Source organism: Leopardus geoffroyi, chromosome E2 (assembly GCF_018350155.1).
Source record: "Leopardus geoffroyi isolate Oge1 chromosome E2, O.geoffroyi_Oge1_pat1.0, whole genome shotgun sequence".
In the NCBI taxonomy this organism is placed as follows: Eukaryota; Metazoa; Chordata; class Mammalia; order Carnivora; family Felidae; genus Leopardus; species Leopardus geoffroyi.
In genome coordinates, this window is record NC_059335.1 from 5,307,418 (window position 1) to 5,331,117 (window position 23,700).

The window sequence follows — 23,700 nt, forward strand, 5'->3', positions numbered from 1 at the left end:
TTTATTGAGATAATGTCTGAATAGAGTGGCCAATGTATTTCTTTCTACTGTGAATTCTGTGACGTTTATTGACAGTTGATTTTCAGGTAATTAGATGACCAAATATTTATATCTTTCAGGTTACTTTCCTCTCTGTATGGTTTGTTTTCTAAAGTGTATATTCAAAAAGGTCTTTCCTTATTCATACATTATCCCCAAGTAGGCATTTGGGGATACTGAGTCATGACTGAATTCCAGTTAAAGGTATGGCCACTCCCTTTACGTTTACAGTTTTGCTCTTGTATCATAACTGTGATATTGAGACAGTTGTGAGATCCGGCTAGAGGTTTGCCACATTCATTACATTTGTAATGTCTCTGTGCAACAGGAACTATGGTAATGAGTAAGGCTTGAGCAGTCTGAAATGTTTTTCACCACATTCTTGTAAGTTTTCTCTGCAGTATGAGTTCTGTGATATTGGATGAGGCTTGAGTACTGATTAAAAGGCTTGCTAAATTCTTTGTATTGGTAAGATCATCTCCAGTATATGTTCTCTGATGAAGAATCAGGGTTTACTTGTAAAGCATTGCTTTACTATCTTAACAATTTCCAATGGGTATCATTGGGTATCATTACTCTTCAGTATGAATTATCTGATGTGGAATAAGAGTTGAGGAATCCTTAGAAATTCTGTCACAGTCTTAACATTTAGAAGATTTGCTCTAGTATGAATTCTATGTTAATAAGTCAAGGATGAACAGTGAAGAAAGGTTTTCCCACATCCTTTACATTGGTAAGGTTTCTCTCTGGTATGGATTCTGTGATGTTCATTAAGATGTGCCTGGTGGGAGAAGGCCTTCCCACAGTCTTGACATTGGTAACCTTTCTCTCCAAGATGGATTCTGTGATGTACATTAAGATGTGCCTCGGGGTAAAAGGTCTTTCCACATTCATTACATTGGTAAAGTCAGTCTTCAGTATGAATTTTGTGATGTTTGGTAAGGCTTGACTGTCGCGGATACGCCTTGCCACATTCTTTGCATTGGTAAGGTTTCACTCCAGTATGAATTCTGTGATGTTCTGTAAGGGCTGAGGGCCGGATGAAGGCCTTGCCACATTCTTTGCATTGGTAAGGTTTCTCTCCACTGTGAATTTTGTGATGTGCCTTCAGGGCCGATTGCCAGTTAAAGGCTTTGCCACATTCTTTACATTGGTAAGGTTTCACTCCAGTATGAATTCTGTGATGTACTGTAAGGGCTGAGGGCCGGATGAAAGCCTTGCCACATTCTTTGCATTGGTGAGGTTTCTCTCCACTGTGAATTCTGTGATGTGCCTTCAGGGCCGATTGCCAGTTAAAGGCTTTGCCACAGTCTTTACATTGGTAAGGTTTCACTCCAGTATGAATTCTATGATGTCTGCTAAGGTTTGAATATCGCGTATAGACCTTGCCACATTCTTTGCATTGGTAAGGGTTCACCCCAGTATGAATTCTGTGATGTTCTGTAAGGGCTGAGAGCCAGCTAAAGGCGATGCCACATTCTTTACATTGGTAAGGTTTCTCTCCACTATGAATTCTGTGATGTGACTTAAGGGCTGATTGCCAGTTAAAGGTTTTGCCACATTCTTTACATTGGTAAGGTTTCTGTCCAGTATGAATTACTTTATGTTGTTTAAGGTATGATTTCTGGTTAAAGGTCTTGCCACATTCATTACATTGGTAAGGTTTCTCTCCAGTATGGACTCTGTGATGTACATCAAGATGTGATGGGCAGTAAAAGGCCTTGCCACATTCATTACATTGGTAAGGTTTTACTCCACTATGAATTCTGTGATGTATCTTAAGGACTGATGACCAGGTAAAGGCCTTGCCACATTCGTTACATTGGTAAGGTTTCTGTCCAGTATGAATTACTTTATGTTGTTTAAAATTTGATTTCTGGTTAAAGGCCTTGCCACATTCTTTACATTGGTAAGGTTTCTCTCCACTGTGAATTCTCTGATGTAACTTAATGGCTGAGTGCCAGTAAAAGGCTTTACCACATTCTTTACATTGGTAATGTTTCTTTCCAGTATGACTTCTGTGATGTACTGTAAGGGCTGAGAGCCAGCTAAAGGCCTTGCCACATTCTTTACATTGGTAAGGTTTCTCTCCACTATTAACTCTGTCATGTGTCCTGAGGCCTAAGTGCCAGATAAGAGATTTAGCACATTCTTTATATTTGTAAGGTTTCACTCCAGTATGAATTCTGCGATGTTGTTTCAAGTTTGAGAAGGACCCAAAAGCCTTGCCACATTCTTTACATTGGTAATGTTTCACTCCAGTATGAATTCTGCGATGTTGTGTCAAGTTTGAGAAGTTCCCAAAGGCCTTGCCACATTTTTTACATTGGTAAGTTTTCTCTCCTGTATGGATTCTGTGATGTCTCCTAAGGGCTGTGTGCCAGTTAAAGGCCTTGCCACATTCGTTGCATTGGTAAGGTTTCTCCTCAGCATGAACCGTGTGATGTTCAGAAAGTTGTGAATGATGCCGAAAGGTCTTACCATATCGTTGAGGTTTGTACGGTGTCTCCACAGTATGAATTCTTTGATGTCCTGAAAGGGAGGAGGGCCAGATAAAGGACTTGCCACCTTCTTTTTCTTGGTAAGTTTTCTCTCCAGTATGAATTCTTTGATGTCCTGTAAGGGTGGAGAACTGGTTAAAGACATGGCCACATTCCTTACATTCGTAAGGTTTCTCTCCAGTATGAGTTAATTTATGTTGAATAAGGGTTGAGACAATTTAAAGGTCTTCCCACATTCTTCACATTTGTAGGTTTCTGTCCAGTATGCAGTTGCTGGTGGTCAAAGGCTTTGCCACATACGTTACCTATATAACTTTCCTCTCCTGTACTAGTTGTCTTGCCTGTACTGAATCTTGATGAATGACTAAACATGCTCCCAGGTTGATTATATCTGCAATGGTTTCTTCACACATGAATCCTCTGATGATCACCAACATTGGGAGACTGGTTAACAATTTTCCCACATTCAATATATTTATAATGATTCTCTCCCTTAGGGATACTCCTGTGTGTAATAAGGTTGACGTTTTGACAAAAGACTTCCCCATATTTATTACATTCATCATCATTCTCTGGGAAGGAGTCCCCCAGATACCTTTGGCCTTCACTCTCCCCAACCTTGTTCCAGTCTGTGATTAAGTGTACATTCTCAAGGGAACTGTGTTTATATCTACTCATGATCCTTTTTGGAACGAAGCATCAATGCATGACTTTAGCAGGAATGTCTTGGTACCATGTGAAAATATAGCTGACTGAGATCAAATAACAGAAAAGTAAAATCATTCCAGAGTACTACTCTCAGATGAAGGACTGACAACTTCTAATATAGAACCTTAAAATCAATCAGAATATCAGGAAGACAGCTAAGAAGAAATCATCAGGACTTGCTTCTTCCATGGACACATAAACTTGCACACAAGGAACTGACAGCATAGCTTAGTAGAGAATTCTGTAGCATCTCTTGGTGTAGTGCAAATCATGTTCTTGTATCTCAGAAAATGAAGAAAAGCACCCTATGTGCTATGTGCTCAAAATTAGTAAAAGAAAGGCAATTGAAACGTAAAACAGAAATGAAAACTATAGAATAAAGCAAAAATAGGAAAAATCAACAATAGAAACAGTTGGTGTTCAGAAAACCCCCTAAAATCAACAGATGTATGTCTAATGAAGCCAGAATGATAGAGAAGACTAACTAAAATTAAGTGAAGAAGTGAAGGCAGACACAGTATAACTGATCCCATAGAAATAAAAATAAATCCAGCCCACGATAATTATATGGCAAGAAGTAGATACCAAAGAATGGTTATGAATTTCCAAAAAGATAAAACCTACCAGGACTCCATCATGAAGAAATCTGTCTGTCTACCTACCGAGCTAGCTACCTAGCTACCTACCTACCTATCAATCTAGGGTCTTTAACACACCATAGATATTGGGTACCTGGGGAAAGAAAGGTGCAATTTGGCACGCTGTTCAAGTTCATTTGGAGAGTAGAGCAAGAGCCCAGGCATGTACCACAATGGAATTTTGATGCCCTCCCTTACACCCTTGAGAATTGTACAGTACTCTTGTGGTCAGAGAGCAGCTCCTGCCCAAGATTTTGGGGGAAAGATCATTCTCCTCTTTTCCACATCCCCAAGAAATGATTGTTACAACAACTGTGCCTCTGATTTTGAAGAACTAGACATAGATAGATTTCCTCATATTTGGAGTGTCAGGAGGGGAAGTTGGCACAGCTCCACAGGGTAACAGGGCTTGATTATTTACAACAGGTGGTCTGCCTTGCACATTTGGTCCTTGCAGGCCTGTCATGGCAGAATCATTGGTTGCCAGGACCAGAGGCAATACTGGGGCTGAAGCCTCCATAGTCTGAAGGGGGGCTCATTTGAGATGAGGTAGACTGTGGGCAAGCAGCATCTCATTTCCATGTAAGAGCTAGCCAGTGGATCCTGGTCACCTCATGGTGGTTTTCTATGGCTTTGGGTGCATTTTGAAAGTAACGGCATTGGGCATGATTTTTTGAACACCTGCCAACAATTGCAATAAAAGAGAACTGTGGTCTAAGGGGAGAATACTGGTTGTTGCTTTATTGGAATAAGCTATTTTCTTAGGTGACACTAATATTTACACTGACTTTCAAGTTTTTAATAGATCCTAAGGATGAGAATCTAAAAATGATAGAAAAGTCTCCCTCCTATCATTTAAAGGATTATAAAATTATTATCAGTATAATTATCTACATACCCACCTATTAATACTCTACCAAAATACAAAGCTTCCTTTCCTTAGGTACTCTCCAAGAGTGTTTTTTTTTAAATGCAATTATAAATGCAGATTATTTTCCTGCACCCTTAAAGTTGGGCATTATTCTACTTCATTGGTTTTCTACCAAAGGATTTTGGGTTGTTCCCAATCTTTGGCTTTTACATAGGTGTGGTGAATACTTGAAGGTCACTGTTGTGCAAGTTTGCAAGTACTGTGTAGGTAAATTTGAGGGAAAGCTGTTACTGAAGAGACAAAAAAGTATACATAATTTTGCTAGATATTGCCAAATTATCTTCCACAGGTACTAAAAGAATTTCACCCCCAATAGCAAGAATACCTGTTTCTTCACAAGGTCACCCAGAGATGACTGCACTCTTGCTGATCTTTTAAGGCACATAGTCTGAGTTCAGTATTTCTGGCTTGAGTCTGCTTCATAGGCCAGCAGTTGTGGCTCTCTCAAATTTCCCTCAGCTAGTGCACCCTTCCCACAATCACTTGGCAATGAATGTGTGTGCAAATGTAAACTGGAGAATTGGGAACCCAAATTCTGCAATATGAATGAAACACACAACATGGTCTTTGCCTTTAAGGAGCGCCTGGGTGACTCAGTAGGTTAGCATCAGACTCTTGATTTTGGCTCCTTTCATGATCTCATGGTTTGTGACATGCAGTCCCTTCTCGGGCTCTGTGCTGTCCATACAGGGCCTGCCCGGGGTTCTCTCTTTCCAAAAACAAATAAATATTAAAAACAACAACAGGGGTGCCTGAGCCCCTCAGTCATTTGAGCAATTGAATTTGGCTCAGTTCACAAACTCATGGTTAGCCAGTTCAAGCCCCACATTCAGCTCTGCAGGAGGAGAAGGAAATACCAAGGAAAAAATCAAATTCATAAAATAGTTGGGGCACCTGGGTAGCTCATTCTGTTAAGTGTCTAACTCCTGATTTCAGCTCAGGTCATGACCCCAGAGTTGTGGGATCAAGTCCCAGGTAGGGCTTCAGTCTCAGTGAGTAGCTTAAGATTCTGTCTCTCTCACTCTGCCCCTTGCCTCAACTTGCATGTGTTCTCTCTCACTCAAAATAAATGAATAAATAAAACTAAAAACTTAAAAATTAGAAATAAGAGACCAGAACAATAATATGAAAAATAATGCCAAGGTTTTTCAAAACAAACAAAATTGGAAATTCTTCAACTCCATTAAGAAAAAAGGAGAGAGAACTCAAGCACCAAATGGAGAAATGGAACAGAAACCTCACAACTAATCACAGAAATATATAGTGTGATAACAGATCACATCAACAATTATATACTAACAAGTTAGACAAAATAGAAAAAAATGTAAATTTAAACAACGCACAAGTTACCAAGTTTGAGAAATGAATCTTGAACTCAAGAAATAGGAAATCTTCTCAGACCCTCACAAAAAAGTAAGTTGAATTTGGAATAAAAAACGTCCCAGCATAGGAAAGCCCACAACCTCTTGTCTTCATTGGCCGATTCTGACAAACATTAAGAACAAAACAAAATTTAGGACAATCTTCATGAAAATCTTAAAAGTAGAATAGAGGGAACCCACTGAAAATAACCCTAGGAGGCCAGCATTACCCTGGTACCAAAGCAGGATAATTGCCACACAAGAACAAAATATGTAGTTTGTCCATCCTAAGTATTGCTACTCTGGCTTTCTTTTGACCTTCATCTGCGTGAGAAAGGTTTCTCTACCACCCTCACTTTCTATCTTTAAGTGTCTTCAGGTCTATATGGAGTCTCTTGTAGGCAGCATATAGATGGGCCTGGGGTTTATTTTTTTGTTGTTTTTGTTGGTTGGTTTATTCCATTCAGAGACTCTATGTGTTTTGATTGGAATATATAGTACATTTTCATTGCAGGTGTTTATTGATAGATATACATTTATTGCCATTTTATTAGTCATTTTGTCATTGTTTCTAGAAACTTTCTTGATCCTTTTTCTGTGTCACTTTTGGTGTCTTCTTTGCACTTCAAGATTCCCCTTTGACATTTCCTGCAGGGCTAGTTCAGTGGTGAGGAATTCCTTGAGATTTTGCTTGTCTGGGAAACTCTGTCCCTCCTTCCCTTCTGAATGATAGCCTTGCTGGATAGAGAATTCCTGGCTGCCAATTTCTCCCAGTCAGCACGTGGAATAGATGATGCCACTCCCTTCTGGCTTGCCAAGTTTCTGTTGAAGAATCACCAGGTAACCTTATGGTTGTCCGTGATAAGTGAAAGATGTCTTCCTGCTTTGAAGAGTTTTTCTTTATCACCGTATTTTGTAAATTTAATTGTAATATATCTTGGCTTGGGCCTGTTTGTGTTGATTTTGAAGGGCGTTCTCTGTGCATTTTATTCTTTATTTAAAAAAATTTTTTTTAAGTTTTTCTTTATTTTTGAGACAGAGAGAGACAGAAAATGAGGAGAGGGGGAGAGAGAGAGGGAGACACAGAATCTGAAGCAGCACACAGCCCGATGTGGGGCTCAAACTCATGGACTGTGAGATCATGACCTAGTCAAATTCAGAGGCTTAACTGACTAAGCCACGCAGCTCTATTTTTAATTTTTTGTGTGTGAAGTAACCTTTATACCCAACATAGGGTTTTGACTTCCAGCCGAGCATTCAAGTGTTAGGTACTCTACTGCCTAAGCCAGCCAGGCATACCTCCATTTACATTGTCTTTTCTGTAGGTACATATCAACATTTCATGGTGTGGCTTACCACAGAATAACAGGTACCAAAAAATGAATTATTATCTTTCAATTGAACCAATGTGAAATGTGACTATCACATGCTGCCCAACTTTATCTTTTTTTTTTTTTTAATTTTTTTTTTCAAAGTTTATTTATTTTTGGGACAGAGAGAGACAGAGCATGAACGGGGGAGGGGCAGAGAGAGGGAGACACAGAATCGGAAACAGGCTCCAGGCTCTGAGCCATCAGCCCAGAGCCCGACGTGGGGCTTGAACTCTCGGACCGCGAGATCGTGACCTGGCTGAAGTCGGATGCTTAACCGACTGCGCCACCCAGGCGCCCCTGCCCAACTTTATCTTATCAGTTTCTACAACTGATAAAAATCCTCTTTCCACTCAAGTCAGGATGGGTGAAAAGACCATGGGCTGTAAAACAACACAGGGATATCTAACCCAAAAACCGGGTGGGCTCTGTGAAGCAGACATCCTCCCTGCTGGTGACTGGTGATCTGGTACCCAACTAATCTGTGTCTTGCACACAGTCCAGAGCACAGGACTACCCTGACCGTGGGGCTGCATGGAAGTCAGGGAGGTCCCTGCTGGCAGGGAGTCAAGATACCTGGTTGGTCATCAACCTTAGGGATCAGAGAGGTGTTGGGGTTGTATACCTGGGATGCCAGTGCTTTGTGGACACACCACACCCACCTTTCTGGTTCTGACTATTAGTGTTCAGAAGCCTGCTTCATCTTCAACTTCCATTCTGTCACATGACATCTTAAAGCAGTGGCCACAATGTTTAAATCCTCGTTTTTCCCCTTTCCAGCTACTGCCACATATCTGGGCCTGGGAGAGGATGGTTACCTATGGCATCCAAAGCAACTGGTCCTCAGGACTGCCAGGGAATTCATGAATACATGAGGAAAGGATCTGACTTCCCTCAATCTGAGAACCTACCACATTTCCCATGTCCCCATGTCTGTCACATTTCTTCATCACAAGTATCTTCCTAAGACTTTACAGTGAATAAAGGAGGCTTCCTACCAGATCTTTCCCTGCATTTCAAGAGTTCTCCATATGTGCTTTTAGTAGGACCTATCGTCCTCGTCAAGGATAGCATCCTCATATTCTATCTGTCCTCACAACTCTCTCTATGCCAAGTGAATGAAGAAAATCCTGTGGCCCACTGATGTTTTCCTTTTCTTCCAGGCAAGTGATGACCACATTGTATTTAAATCTCAGGTATGGCCTCCATACCCGTTAACAACCATTTCCCTTTGAATTAAAAGTTCCAAATCACACCTAAGAAACTACCAGAGTCTGTGCGGCTTATGTGGGAGTGGGAGAGCGGTAAAAATGGGATATCCACAACACAGCGTAGAAGGAGAGCTGTGATGCCTGCATGACTGTAATGGAGATGAGAACATTAAAAAAACTGGAGATTATTTGGAAAGAAAACAAGCAAAACGTATCCTTCTCCATCCAGAGTCAGTAACACATCTTGGACGGTGTCCTCTCCCCACGTGAAGAATTCATGGCAATGCTTCAGCCTAGATGTTTTTCAGTATTCTTTGGGCTGCAGAATTATTCCGAATACAAGATTGTTTTCTCCCTCCATGTAGAACATCTAGTAAGCACCAAGCAACGTCACATGCTTGGTCTCATCAAGTCAATGTTAAAACAACCCATGACATATGAATCTGCAAGTTTTCACTCTGAAGTTTTCACTCTCCAAGTGGAGAACTTGGTTGATATCACTTCCAAGAAGGAAAAAGAACAGTAACTAAAGAAATCTTACTTCGTGTTCTTCTCCAATTGAGAGAAGTGAAATGTATTAATAAAACTATACGGAATTTAGTATGTTCACTGTTGAACTACTCCCATAATCAAATTAATTTTGGAACACCATGTCATTTCATGCAAACCATTCTTAACATCCCTGAGTATACCTGATATGCAGCAGTTCCTAAACATTTGAATGAGGAAAAGAGTATATGCTACGTAACTAATAGGCAGGTAGACAAGACAGGATTTGCATGGGGGAGATTTTCAAGCCATGATGCAGGAGATTTAGGAGAAATGAATGGAATACGATCTATAGAAAATTATTCCCATTTTCAATCTGTAACATTTTTGTTTACTACATAAGCATCAGTTTTGAAATTACCTCATTGGATCTAATATTCCCTTTCCTTCTGAAGATATAGGTACACACACTTAAATATACTCACCCCTATACTTGCACTTCGTTCTTGTTAGTTCTTTTATTCCAAACTACATCTTTAGCAGGACACCAGGGTGGCTTAGTTGGCTAAGTATCCAACTTCAGCTCAGGTTATGACCTTGCGATTTATAAGTTCAAGCCTTATGTTGGTCTGTTTGCTGACAGCTCTGAACCTGGACCTTGCTTTGGATTCTATGTCTCTGTCTCTTGCCGGCTCTTCCCTGCTCATGCTCTCTCTCTCTCTCTCTCTCTCTCTCTCTCTCTCTCTCAAAACTAAATGAACATCAAAAAAGATTAAAAACAAAAGAACAAAAAACTAAAATGTATCTTTAGGTTAATATAACATACTGTATTCTGTGCGTACCCAAACCATAAAAATTTGTGTTCTGGATACTCCTAAAAACAACATAAGCAGAGAAAAAGAGTGTAAAATGTTAAAAACAATAATTGATAATTCTGTACATATGGCTTATAATTATAGTTGTAATAACTTTGTTCCCTTAGGAGTTAAATAGAACCTGGGGACGTTGGATTGTGAGCCATGGTTGAATAAAAGAAAACAAAGAATGTGAAACAATAAAGTTTGCTACTCACTGATCCTAGAGGATGTACCCAATATGCCTTGAGGTCAAGGCTGAGTGAAGGCAGAGACAGTGGCAGGAACTGGGGCAGATGCCTTTTGAAGGGTCTACAGTTGGAGTGCTTTGCACTTCCTAAGCTAAGTCTAGAATGTACAATTCAAACCCACATGAGAAGGGCATGGTGAACTCTGCGGGGCTCGTCTCTAAGGGATGCTGAAGGTAGACACACTGGGAGTGGGTGCTCTTTCACAAAGGTTATTGGGGAAGCCCAAGCAGGAACTACTTTGAAACTTTGAGGGCATTATCTACTCTATTGGCTGCTGGGTCTACCTAGAGTCCCTTCAATCCCCGTGTAGCCAGTCTGGTTATACAAAATGGATCCCATGGCCACAGTATCAAGAAATTGAGTAGCTATGCTCTAGGGGCAGCTGGGTGGCTCAATCGGTTGAGTGTCCAACTTCAGCTCACGTCATGATCTCACAGTTCGTGGGTTTGAGCCCCGCATCGGGCTCGGTGCTGACAGCTCAGCGCCTGGAGCCTGCTTCAGATTCTGTATCTCCCCCTCTCTCTCTGTCCCATCCCCCACTCATACTCGGTCTCTCAAGAATGAAAAAATGTTAAAAAAAAAATAAAAAGAAGAAATTGACTAGCTATGCTCTCAAGAATACTTCCATGTCCTCCATATTAACAGCACCCTAATGGTCCAGCAGTCACAAAAAGGAAGGTAGAATACATAAACTTGCGGAGAATAGATTATTAGTGATATCATCCCACTGCTTTCCCAAGCATGAGTGACCCTTGAACAATGCAGGGGTTCAGTGTGGCCACCCTCATGCCACTGAAAATCTGTGTATTACTTTGACTCACCAACACTGTATTTTAATAGCCTACTGATGACAAGGAACTTGATCGAGATCAATTAATGTATATTTTATGTTATATGTGTTCTATATGACATTCCTATAGTAAAGGAATTTCAAAAAAGGAAAATGTTAAGGAACTCAGAAGAGAAAATAAATTTCTATACAATGAACAAACCTGACTATATATGTACCCACATAGACCAAACCCATGTTGTTCAATGGTCAAGTGCACTTTGTGTTACTGTTTACCTACAACATTAATGAAGGTGGGGCAGGCTAAGGTTGGTGTAGGGGAACAGTTCATTCATTGAGACAGTGTTAACACATTAAAATCTATTCAGTGTTCTTAATCAAAATGTATTAAGTTCAAGCACATGCTAAACATACCGTTGCAAAACCACTGTGCGATCCTTGGTCAAAACACCCATTTCAAGCATTCAAGAATTATTCTGTTCCTCTGATATAAGAATCTGTGAGTTGTGCTTTCCATGCTGTGCAAGCTGAGGCTCATCATTGAATAAATGTGGATTTGCAATAATTTTACACCCTTTTATGCAAGAGTTAGCTATGCTTGACTAAGATGTGTGAAAATCTCTATTTCAACTGCCTAATATTCTTGACTTCTATCAATTGCTATTATGAAGATGCATGCAAATTTTAATCAACAGCCAACATAATCCCCTTGGAAAAAAACTGGCATATCTATTTAAAATTCAGAATGTTCCTCTATGTTACTTTAATACAAATAATGATGCCCTGAACGATCACTTCATGGTGACTTACATCACTGTTATAGATCAGCCACAAACAGCATGTGAATGTAGACTTTCTTCATACATTGTACATGACAGTGTCCATTATGTTCTATGGAAAAGTTGGTATGAGTGAATTCCCCATCATACTACAGCCTGCAATGTCTGAGAGACAGAAACAATCAAATCCTTTTGCATGCACACGAGCTAATAATATTTTCCACCCCCTCACCCCCAAAATTGTAATAATGGTCAAAAGAAAAAGGAGACCGTGAAATTATTCCTCTCCAGACACACATCCATCTTCTCTTGATCCTTTCATGCATGTTAACAAACACAGTTGACCATGTTAGAACATGGGATTGAACCGTATGGGTCCACTTATACACAAATTTGTATATATACTGTAAATGTGTTTTCTCTTCATTATTATTTCCTTAATATTTTCTTTCCTCAAGCTTGCTTTATTATAAAAATACTGCATATAATATAGGCCATGTATTAAAAATGGGGTATTGGCTGTTCTAGATGAGGCTTCTGGTCCACAATAGGCTATTTCCATGGGAAAGTACCTATGTTTTTAAATTTGGGGACTCGCAAGTTACAAGCAGATGTTCACTTGTGGAGGGGTTGGCACCCCATAGCACCTGCATTGTCCAAGGCTAAATAAGTGATCTGAATGTTTTCACTTTGGATTTTCATCTATAATGAATACTCTGATTTAGAATCATATCTCAAGGGGCGCCTGGGTGGCGCAGTCGGTTAAGCGTCCGACTTCAGCCAGGTCACGATCTCGCGGTCCGTGAGTTCGAGCCCCGCGTCGGGCTCTGGGCTGATGGCTCAGAGCCTGGAGCCTGTTTCCGATTCTGTGTCTCCCTCTCTCTCTGCCCCTCCCCCGTTCATGCTCTGTCTCTCTCTGTCCCAAAAATAAATAAACGTTGAAAAAAAAAAAAAAAAAGAATCATATCTCAAAAGTGGTATTGACTTCTTTCTGCTGAGAATTCTCTCAGTTTATTTAGATTTCACATTCCATAACACAGCTGGCCAATTGTTCATAAATGTAGTGTTTTTATATTCAAATAAGTTTGTTGTTTTTTAAATATACATTAAACACAAAGTTTTTCATCATTCATTACATTTCTGGGGTTTATATCCAGTGTGGTTTTCTGATGTTTTATGAGAGTTCAGTTGTGGGTAGAGTTTGCCAACATTCTTGACATCTGTAAGCTATCTCCTCAGGACGGTCTCATGTTGAAAGGTTTTGATGAGGATTAAATGCTTTGTCAAATTTTTTACATTGGTAATCTTTCTTTCAGTATGCACTCTGTGATGGTCACAAAGTTTGAAGTTCTGCCTAAAGCCTTTGCCACATTTTTAAAAACACTTTTCAGCCTTCTCCCCAGTATATATCACACCTCGTGTTGACAAGTTTTGTGGTACTGAAAGCCTTTGCCATATTGTTACATGTGTAAGCTTTCTTCCCATTATGAAATCTCTGCTGTTGAGCAAGTTTTGAAGACTGGTTAAAAGTTTACCAGAGTTGCTGCATTGTTAAGTCTTCTCTCCAGTAAGGACGCAATGATGTGCAATTGGATTTGAGCTTTCATAAGACACTTTCCCATATTTATTACTTTTATACTGGATGTTTGGAAACGGAGTTCTCTGAAATTGAGGATATGACCCTTGCTTCATGTTTCTTGCCAGATTCTTGGCATTGGAAAGTTGTATCTCCATACTAAACACCTTGGTAATTATGGAAGATAGAGTTCTCACTAAAGGCCTTCTGAAGTTCACCACACATAAAAACTAGATCCAAATTAGGGACTATGTGATAACATTGAACGGTGATGTTTGCATACAGACTGTCTGGTTATTACCAAATTTAGAAACTTTGGAAAAGGAGGGTAAGGCAAGGTAGAAGAATAATGAACCCTCTGAAACGCCCTCTCAAAACAACCACATTTAGACACTGAAAAAGGAAGATAAAAATTCTAACTTTTAGAAACAATTCAGTGAATAAGTGAATGAAGGATTAAACCAATTTTATATTTGAAATGATTTCAATGATTAGTTTTGGCATGGATTGGTTCATTTTCCAGAATTTCCAAAGTCCTTTCAGAGAATATTTAAGAATAAAAATGAATTTTGGAGGGGCAGCTGGGTAGCTCAGTTGGTCGGATATCTGACCTCAGCCCAAGACACCATCTCATGGTTCAAGAGTCCAAGCCCTACATCAGACTCTCTCCTGATAACTCAGAGCCTTTGGCCTGCTTCTGAATATGCATCTCTCTCTCTGTTTCACCCCTGCTTGCACTCTTTCCCTCAAAAATGAGTAAAATATTTTTAAAGATTTACAATAATGTATTTCAGTTTTCCCCAAACAAAAACTGAAGGAATTCACCACCACTAAATCAGCCCTACAAGAGACCCTAAGGGGGATTCTGTGAGTGAAATGTTGCAAGGACCACAAAGGACCAGAGACATCACTACAAGCATGAAACCTAAAGACATCGCAATGACTCTGAACCCATATCTTTCTGTAATAACACTGAATGTAAATGGACTAAATGCTCCAACCAAAAGACGTAGGGTATCAGAATGGATTAAAAAAAAATCTATTTGCTGTCTACAAGAGACTCATTTTAGACCTGAGGACACCTTCAGATTGACAGTGAGGGGATGGAGAACTGTCATGTTACTGGAAGTCAAAAGAAAGCTGGAGTAGCCATACTTATATCAGACAAACTAGACTTTAAATTAAAGGCTGTAACAAGAGATGAAGAAGGGCATTATATAATTATTATAGGGTCTATCCATCAGGAAGAGCTAACAATTATAAATGTCTATGAGCTGAATACAGGAGTTCCCAAATATATAAAACAATTAATCACAAACATAAGCAGCCTTATGGATAAGAATATGGTAATTGCAGGGGACTCTGATACCTCATTTACAGCAATGGAGAGATCATCTAGACACACAATCAATAAGGAAACAAGGGCCCTGAGTGATACACTGGATCAGATGGGCTTGACAGATATATTTAAAATTCTGCATCTTGGGGCGCCTGGGTGGCGCAGTCGGTTAAGCGTCCGACTTCAGCCAGGTCACGATCTCGCGGTCCGTGAGTTCGAGCCCCGCGTCGGGCTCTGGGCTGATGGCTCAGAGCCTGGAGCCTGTTTCCGATTCTGTGTCTCCCTCTCTCTCTGCCCCTCCCCCGTTCATGCTCTGTCTCTCTCTGTCCCAAAAATAAATAAAAGTTGAAAAAAAAAAAAAAATTTAAAATTCTGCATCTCAAAGCAACAGAATATACTTTCTTCTCGAGTGCACACGGAACATTCTCCAAGATAGATCACATACTGGGTCACAAAACAGCCCTTCATAAGTATAAAAGAATTGAGATCATACCATACACACTTTCAGGCCACAGTGCCATGAAACTTGAAATCAACCACAGGAAAAAGTCTGGAAAACCTCCAAAACCATGGAGGTTAAAGAACACCCTACTAAAGAATGAATGGGTCAACCAGGCAATTAGAGAAGAAATTTTAAAATGTACGGAAACAAATGAAAATAAAAATACAACAATCCAAACACTTTGGGATGCAGCGAAGGCAGTCCCGAGAGGAAAATACATTGCAATCCAGGCCTACCTCAGGAAACAAGAAAAATCCCAAATCAAAACCTAAGAGCACACCTAATGGAAATAGAAACAGAACCGCAAAGACACCCCAAACCCAGCAGAAGAAGACAAATAGTAAAGATCAGAGCAGAAATAAAAAATATAGAATCTAAAAAAACTGTAGAGCAGATCAATGAAACCAAGAGTTGGTGTTTTGAAAAAATAAAAAAAATTGATAAACCTTTAGCCAGGCTTCTCAAAAAGAAAAGGGACAGGACCCGAATGGATAAAATCATGAATGAAAATGGAATTATTACAACCAATCCCTCAGAAATGCAAGCAATTATCAGGAAACACTACAAAAACTTATATGCAAACAAACTGGACAACCTGGAAGAAGTGGAAAAATTTCTGAGCACCCAAACACTTCCAAAACTCAAACAGGAAGAGGTAGAAAACTTGAATAGACCCATAACCAGTGAACAAACTGAATCAGTTATCAAAAATCTCCCAACAAGTAAGAATCCAGGACCAGATGGCTTCCCTGGGGAATTCTACCAGACATTTGAAGTAGAGTTAACACCTATCCTTCTCAAACTGTTCCAAAAAAGAGAAAGGGAAGAAAAACTTCCAGACTCATTCTATGAAGCCAGCATTACTTTGGTTCTCAAGCCAGACAAAGACCCACCAAAAAAAAAAAAAAAAAAACAAAAAAAACTACAGGCCAATATCCCTGATGAATATGGATGCAACAATTCTCATTAAGATACTAGCAAATTGAATTCAACAGCATATAAAAAGAATTCTACACCATGATCAAGTGGGATTCATTCCTGGGCTGCAGGGCTGGTTCAACGTTCGCAAATCAGTCAATGTGATACACCACATTAATAAAGATCCTGTCAATAAAATGATCCTGTCAATTGATGCAGAAAAAGCATTTGACAAAATTCAGCATCTTTTCTTAATAAAAACCCTCGAGGAAGTCGTGATAGTAGGAACATACTTAAATATCATAAAAGGCATTTGTGAAAAGCCCACAGCTAATATCATCCTGAATGGGGAAAAACTGAGAGCTTTCCCCCTGAGATCAGGAACACGACAGGGATGTCCACTCTCACCGATATTAACATAGTGTTGGAAGTTCTAGCATCAACAATCAGACAGCAAAAAGAAATCAAAAGCATCAAAATTGGCAAAGATGAAGCCAAGCTTTCAGTACTCAGCAAAGTCGCAGAGTACAAAATTAATGTACAGAAATCAGTTGCATTCTTATACACTAATAATGAAGCAACAGAAAGACAAAGAAACTAATCCCATTGACAATTGCACCAAGAAGCATAAAATACCAAGGAATAAACCGAACCAAAGATCTGTATGCTGAAAACTATAGAAAGTTTATGAAGGAAATTGAAGAAGATACAAAGAAACGGAAAAACATTCCATGCTCATGGATTGGAAAAATAAATACTGTTAAAATGTCAATACTACGCAAAGCAATCTACACATTCAATGCAATCCTAATCAAAATTGCACCAGCATTCTTCTCGAAGGTAGAACAAGCAATCCTAAAATTTGTACGGAACCACAAAAGACCCCGAATAGCCAAAGTAATATTGAAGAAGATGACCAAAGCGGGAGGCATCACAATCCCAGACTTTAGCTTCTACTACAAAGCTGTGATCATCAAGACAGCATGGTATTGGCACAAAAACCGACACATAGGCCAATGGAATAGAATAGAGACTCCAGAATTGGACCCACAAAAGTATGGCCAACTAATCTCTGACAAAGCAGGAAAGAATATCCAATGGAAAAAAGACAGTCTAACAAATGGTGCTGGGAGAACTGGACAGCAACATGCAGAAGAATGAAACCAGACCACTTTCTTACACCATCCACAAAAATAAACTCAAAATGGATAAAGGACCTGAATGTGAGACAGGAAATGATCAAAACCCGAGGAGAAAGCAGGAAAAAACCTCTCATACCTCAGCCGCAGCAATTTCTTACTTGACACATCCCCAAAGACGAGGCAATTAAAAGCAAAAGTGAACTATTGGGACTAAATCAAGATAAAAACTTCTGCACTGCAAAGGAAACAAGTCAACAAAACTAAAAGGAAACCGACCAAATGGGAAAAGATATCTGCAAATGACATATCAGAAAAAGGGCTAGTATCCAAAATCTACAAAGAGCTCACCAAACTCCACACCTCAAAAACAAGTAATCCAGTGAAGAAATGGGCAGAAAACATGAATAGACACTTCTCTAAAGAAGACATCCAAATGGCCAACAGGCACATGAAAAGATGCTCAACGTCACTCCTCATCAGGGAAACACAAATCAAAACCAAACCGAGATATCATCTCATACGAGTCAGAGTGGCTAAAATGAACAAATCAGGAGACTATAGATGCTGGAGAGGATGTGGAGAAATGAGAACCCTCTTGCACTGTTGGTGGGAATACAAACTGGTGCAGTCCCTCTGGAAAACAGTGGGGAGGTTCCTCAAAAAATTAAAAATAGATCTACCCTATGACTCAGCAGTAGCACTGCTAGGAATTTACCCAAGGGATACAGGGGTACTGATGCATAGGGGTACTTGTACCCCAATGTTTATAGCAGCAATTTCAACAATAGCTAAATTATGGAAAGAGCTTAAATATCCATCAACTGACAAATGGATAAAGAAATTGTGGTTTACATACACAATGGAATACTACGTGGCAATGAGAAAGAATGAAATATGGCCTTTTGTAGTAACGTGGATGGAACCGAAGAGTGTTATGCTAAGTTAAGTCATACAGAGAAAGACAGATACCATATGGTTTCACTCTTATGTGGATCCTGAGAAACTTAACAGAAACCCATGGGGGAGGGGAAGGGAAAAAAAAAAAAAACAAAAAAAGAGGTTAGAGTGGGAGAGAGCCAAAGCATAAGAGACTGTTAAAAACTGAGAACAAACTGAGGGTTGATGGGGGGTGGGAGGGAGGGGAGGGTGGGTGATGGGTATTGAGGAGGGCACCTTTTGGGATGAGCACTGGGTGTTGTATGGAAACCAATTTGACAATAAATTTTACATATTAAAAAAAAAAGAGACTCTTAAAAACTGAGAATAAACTGAGGGTTTGTGGGGGCAGGGAGGGAGGGGAGGGTGGGTGATGAGCATTGAGGAGGGCACCTGTTGGAATGAGCACTGGTTGTTGTATGGAAACCAATGTGACAATAAATATCATACTTAAAAAAATGGGAAGCAACCAAAAATAAATAAATAAATATTTAAAAAAATAAAACTTTACGAAAATGGATTTTGGTCCTGGGATTCAAATAGAACTGACTTAAGGTGGGGTTTTCCCCCAGGTATTTTATACAAGTGATCTTTTCTGGCAGTATGGGTTCCATTAAGGGCAATTGTCCCGGTTTGGCGATATCTGTCGTAACCTCATTTCTGCCCTTCTCTACCCTCCATCTTCATCCAAGTCATCACTGACTGAAAATACTAAGAACCACAACTTGCATTTGTTCCTACATCACTCTTTAAAAAGAATATTCTTTACCTGACTTTGCCAACAAGCCTATGGTGTTATGAAAAGACACAAGTAAAAGATACACGATCAGTTCTCTCACTTACTATCCTCACATGCATATATGTTAAATGCTAATATCCAAAATTAATACCCATCACAGGATATCAGCAGTGAAGAAATAGGGAGCATCAGGACGGTGGCTCCTCCATGGAGACAAAAATGGACTAAATTACTTTGTGAGTGCTCCAGAAGGCAATTAGGAGAACCCAGCCCATGCAGGCAAGTAGAAAAGAAGACAAACATCAAAGAGACAAAGTTTGTGACACTGGCCCACAAAGCTACTCACCCTTCCTGACGCTCCATGCCAACACTGTGTGAAAACTGTTACCTCTCATCAGGAGATGAACACAGGAGTGACCTCTATGTTCAGTGATCTGGCTTTTTTGCAGGTGCCTGAGGGACTTGTTTCTGTCATAAAGGATGTGGAAGCAGAGGGAATGAGGGCATCCGCTGGATGCACTATGATGGATGCTGAGACAACAGATGAGCTTTTGTTTACACACTGGACAGACCACAGAGCTGAGGACAACAGAGGAAGGTATGGGCTCTAAAGAAGTAACTATACTTCCGTACACTGGGAAATTCCAAAAATTCAGACATTACCAATTACTTGTGTTCTCCTGTACAAACAAGTTCGTAAGCCTAAGCCCAGAAGCTGTTTTCTTAAATTCACTAATCTCAACAAAAGGCCACAAGGCCATAAAGAAATAGAAGAACTTGTTTCACTCACAGGAATGAAATAAATCTCCAAAACTGACCTTAAATTAATTAGGAAGTATCAATGGTATGACAAAGAAGTCAAGAAGAAATCATCATAAAGATGCCCATGGAGGAAGAAGAGAAAACAGGTAACTAAATGAGAGCAGAAAAACTATGCATGACCAAAACGTAAGCCCAAAGAGGCAAAGTATAAGAAACAATTGGGAGCTTAAGTGGAGAATCTCTGAATTTAAAAATATACAAAAGAGTCTGGAACAGACTTGATCAAGCAGAAAAAAGAAGTGGACAATCTAAAGACCACTTGTTTTAAATTACCTAAGAGGACCAAAGAAAAATGTGTAAAAGAACAAAGTGTAGGGACACACGGGACACCGACAAGTGGAACAATGTGTACATTAATGGGACCCTATAAGGAGAGCAGAGTGAAAGGGGGCAGAGAGTTTCCATGAAGAACTAAAGGCTTGTAGCTCTCTTGTATGTGGAAAGAAGAGACAAATTCACAAGCACGGTAAATTCACAGTAGGATAAGTATCAATGGTGGGAGATGGGTGAGGGACAGTTTGCTTGATGACAGCTATTAAGGAAAGCAATTGTTATGATGAGCACTGTATGTAAGTGATGAGCCACTGAATTACACAGAAATCAATTTTGCACGGTATGTTATCTAATTAGAATTTAAGTAAAAATAGAAGAAAAAAGACAAGACATGAACACAGTGACACGTTGTAATTAACCTACCAAAAATGACCAGTGGAAAGAGAATTTTGAAAAGCTTGACAAAGGCAACTCATCTTGCACAAGAGAGCTCCTACCACATTGTTAGTGGGGTTCTCAGTAGACCTTATAGAAAGAAAAGCATGAAACAATGTATTCAAATACTGAAGGATCAAAAACTATCCACCAAAAAACCCTACCTGGCACAGCTGTTTTCCATGCATGTAGAAATGAAGACTTTCCCAAGGCAAAACCCCTCTAAGTTTATCAGCAGATCTGTCCGACAAAAATGTTAAAGAATGCCCTTCTAGGGGCACCTGGGTGCCTCGGTTGGTCACGTATCCAACTTTGGTTCAAGTTATGTTCTCACGGTTGGTGAGTCCGTGCCCTGTGTTGTGATCTTGCTGAAGACTTAGTGCCTGGAGCCTGCTTCAGATTCTGTCTCTGTCTCTCTCTCAAAATATAAATAAACATTAATTTTTTTTTAAAAAGTCCTTGTTGAACTAAAAAGATTCTAAACAGTAACTGAAAAGACATAACATAAAGCTCTCTGAGAAGTATAAATATTTACACAATTATAGAAACCTGTAGTGTTGTAACAAGGTAGGACAAGTCACATGTATTTCTGCTACAGACTTTTTCTTAAATAAAGGCATAAAAATCAAATCTAGGTAATAATATATGCAATATAAAAAAAGAATTTATGATGTCATCAATATAAAGTGGGTACAGGTGCAGAGATGATAAGTAGAAGAGTTTTGTATAAAATTGACACTATCGGCTTAAAACAGTGTGTTAGGGGCATGAAGGTGGCTCATTCGGTTAAGTGTCCAACTCCTGATTTCAGCTTAGGACATGTTCTCCCAGTTTGGGAATTCAAATCCTGTGTTGAGGGTTGCTTCAGGGGCTCATTTGGTTATGTGCTCAACTTCAGCTCAGGTCATGATCTCGGGGTTCATGAGTTTGAGCCCCGCATTGGGCTCTGTGCTGACAGCAAGAAGCCTGGAGATCCAGATTCTGTGTCACCCTCCCTCTCTGCCCCTCCCCTGCATGGGCTTGGTGGGTCGGTCTCTCTTTCTCTCTGTCTCTCTCTCTGTCTCTCTCTCAGGAATAAATAAACGTTAAAAAAAAAAAAAAAAAAAAAAGCAAGCCCTGTGTTGAGCTCTGCACTAGCAGCATGTATAAAGGTTTGCTATACCTTTAAGATGTTTTAAGTACTCTCTAAGGTAACCAGAATGAAAATACATGCAGCCAATACATTCACCAATAAATACATGATGAAATTAATTCTATTAGCATGATAACTCACCTAAACAGGATACAACATTCATTTACCACTAATCAAGGAAAGAAATACACAAGATGAGTCACAAGTATGCATAGGTAATACTGCTACAAATACATAGATACTTTTATTAGCAAAGGGCATAAAGCTGATCTTATCTGAGTTAGACTCACTCACATTGTCCAAAAACATAATGAGTTGAAAATTGTCACCCTAAAACAAAATACACAGGTAAAAGCAAAATCCAACCTAAATAATGCTGTGGAAAGTTCCATACAAAAGGAAGCACATTACTATGGAATTTCAAAACCAGACAAAACGTAAACCAAAAAATTCTACATAAAAATGATGAACTATTTAAAACAGGCCCACTATATATACATATATATTTTTTTTAACCTTATTTACTTTGAGACAGAAAAAGGTAAAGCAGAGGAGGAACAAAGAAAAAATCCCAAGCAGGCTCCACAGTGTCAGCCTAGTGCCTGATGCAGAGCTCAGACTCTCGAACCATGAGATCATGACCTAAGCCCAGGCACCCCTAGCTTTAGCTCTAATTTTCAACTGTGACTGTGCACCCATAAAAAAGGAACATTTTTAATTACTGGCTTATCTTCATGGGCATTAAAATTGTAAAGAATGTTCCTTAAAATCAACCATGGAAACCTCTAATGAAAACTTTTGTGAATTAAGCACTTAAGACATTAAACAATGTGTTATGTTAATAGATCCCTCCTATCACACAGATTTAAGGGTATAATCAATTGTTTATTTTTTAATGTTTATGTATCAGAGAGAGAGAGAGAGGACAAGCCAGGGAGACTCTAAGAGAGATGGAGGGGGACACAGAATCCAAAGCAGGCTCCAGGCTGTGAGCTCTCAGCACAGAGCCAGACACAGGGCTCAAAGTCACAAACCCCAAGATCATTACCTACGCTGAAGTTGAAGGCTTAACCAACTGAGCTACCCAGGCTCCCCTATAATCCATTCTTTAGAATCAAATAAAAATCTTTCATTTCTTTTTTGTAATTTTTTAATAAGTTTGAGAGATAAAGGGAGTGGGGGTAGGGAGAGGGAGAGAGAGAAGGGAATTCCAAGCAGGTTCTACACTGAGTGCAGAAATGCACTTAGGGCTTAAACTCAAACCATGAAGTCATGACCTGAGCTGGAATCAAGACTCAGATGCTCAACCCTCTGAGTCAACCAAGTGCCCCAAAACCTTTCATTTCTAAATAAACAAGTTTCAAAAAAATTGTAAAATAGGCCAACAATCACTTTATCAAAAAAATCTTTGGTATTAAATACATATACATTCTGGGAAAAGTAAAAAAAAAAAAAAAAAAAAAACAATACTTAATTTTTCCTGAAGTGAAATTACATTTATAATTAAAACTCCTTTCTTTTTTTTTTTTTTTTTAATTTTTTTTTCAACGTTTATTTATTTTTGGGGGGACAGAGAGAGACAGAGCATGAACGGGGGAGGGGCAGAGAGAGAGGGAGACACAGAATCGGAAACAGGCTCCAGGCTCTGAGCCATCAGCCCAGAGCCCGATGCGGGGCTCGAACTCACGGACCGCGAGATCGTGACCTGGCTGAAGTCGGACGCTTAACCGACTGCGCCACCCAGGCGCCCCATTAAAACTCCTTTCTAAATATAGGAAGTTTACTAATTGTCTCCCTCACTTCTCATAAAGCACATGCCCATGTCTTATCAGGACTATTGATATAATAAATCATAAAGGAATCTCATATACAACTACTCAAATGAAAACATATGACAAAGTCACAGGAACTTCATATTATACAAGACAAAAATCATAAAAGGATTCAATTATTAAGAAATAAAG

General features: G+C 39.5%; 1 protein-coding gene across 1 annotated transcript in view; it reads right to left on the bottom strand.

The window, feature by feature from the left end:
- Positions 1-412: 412 nt before the first annotated feature.
- The window catches only part of LOC123578636 (zinc finger protein 420-like), a 44,347-nt gene continuing 21,059 nt past the window's right edge, over positions 413-23,700 (bottom strand). Inside the window, exon 5 of the mRNA XM_045441638.1 lies at positions 413-2,655. Coding sequence (XP_045297594.1) covers positions 947-2,655 — 1,709 coding nt within the window. The 3' untranslated portion in view covers positions 413-946. The remainder of the gene's footprint in view (positions 2,656-23,700) is intronic.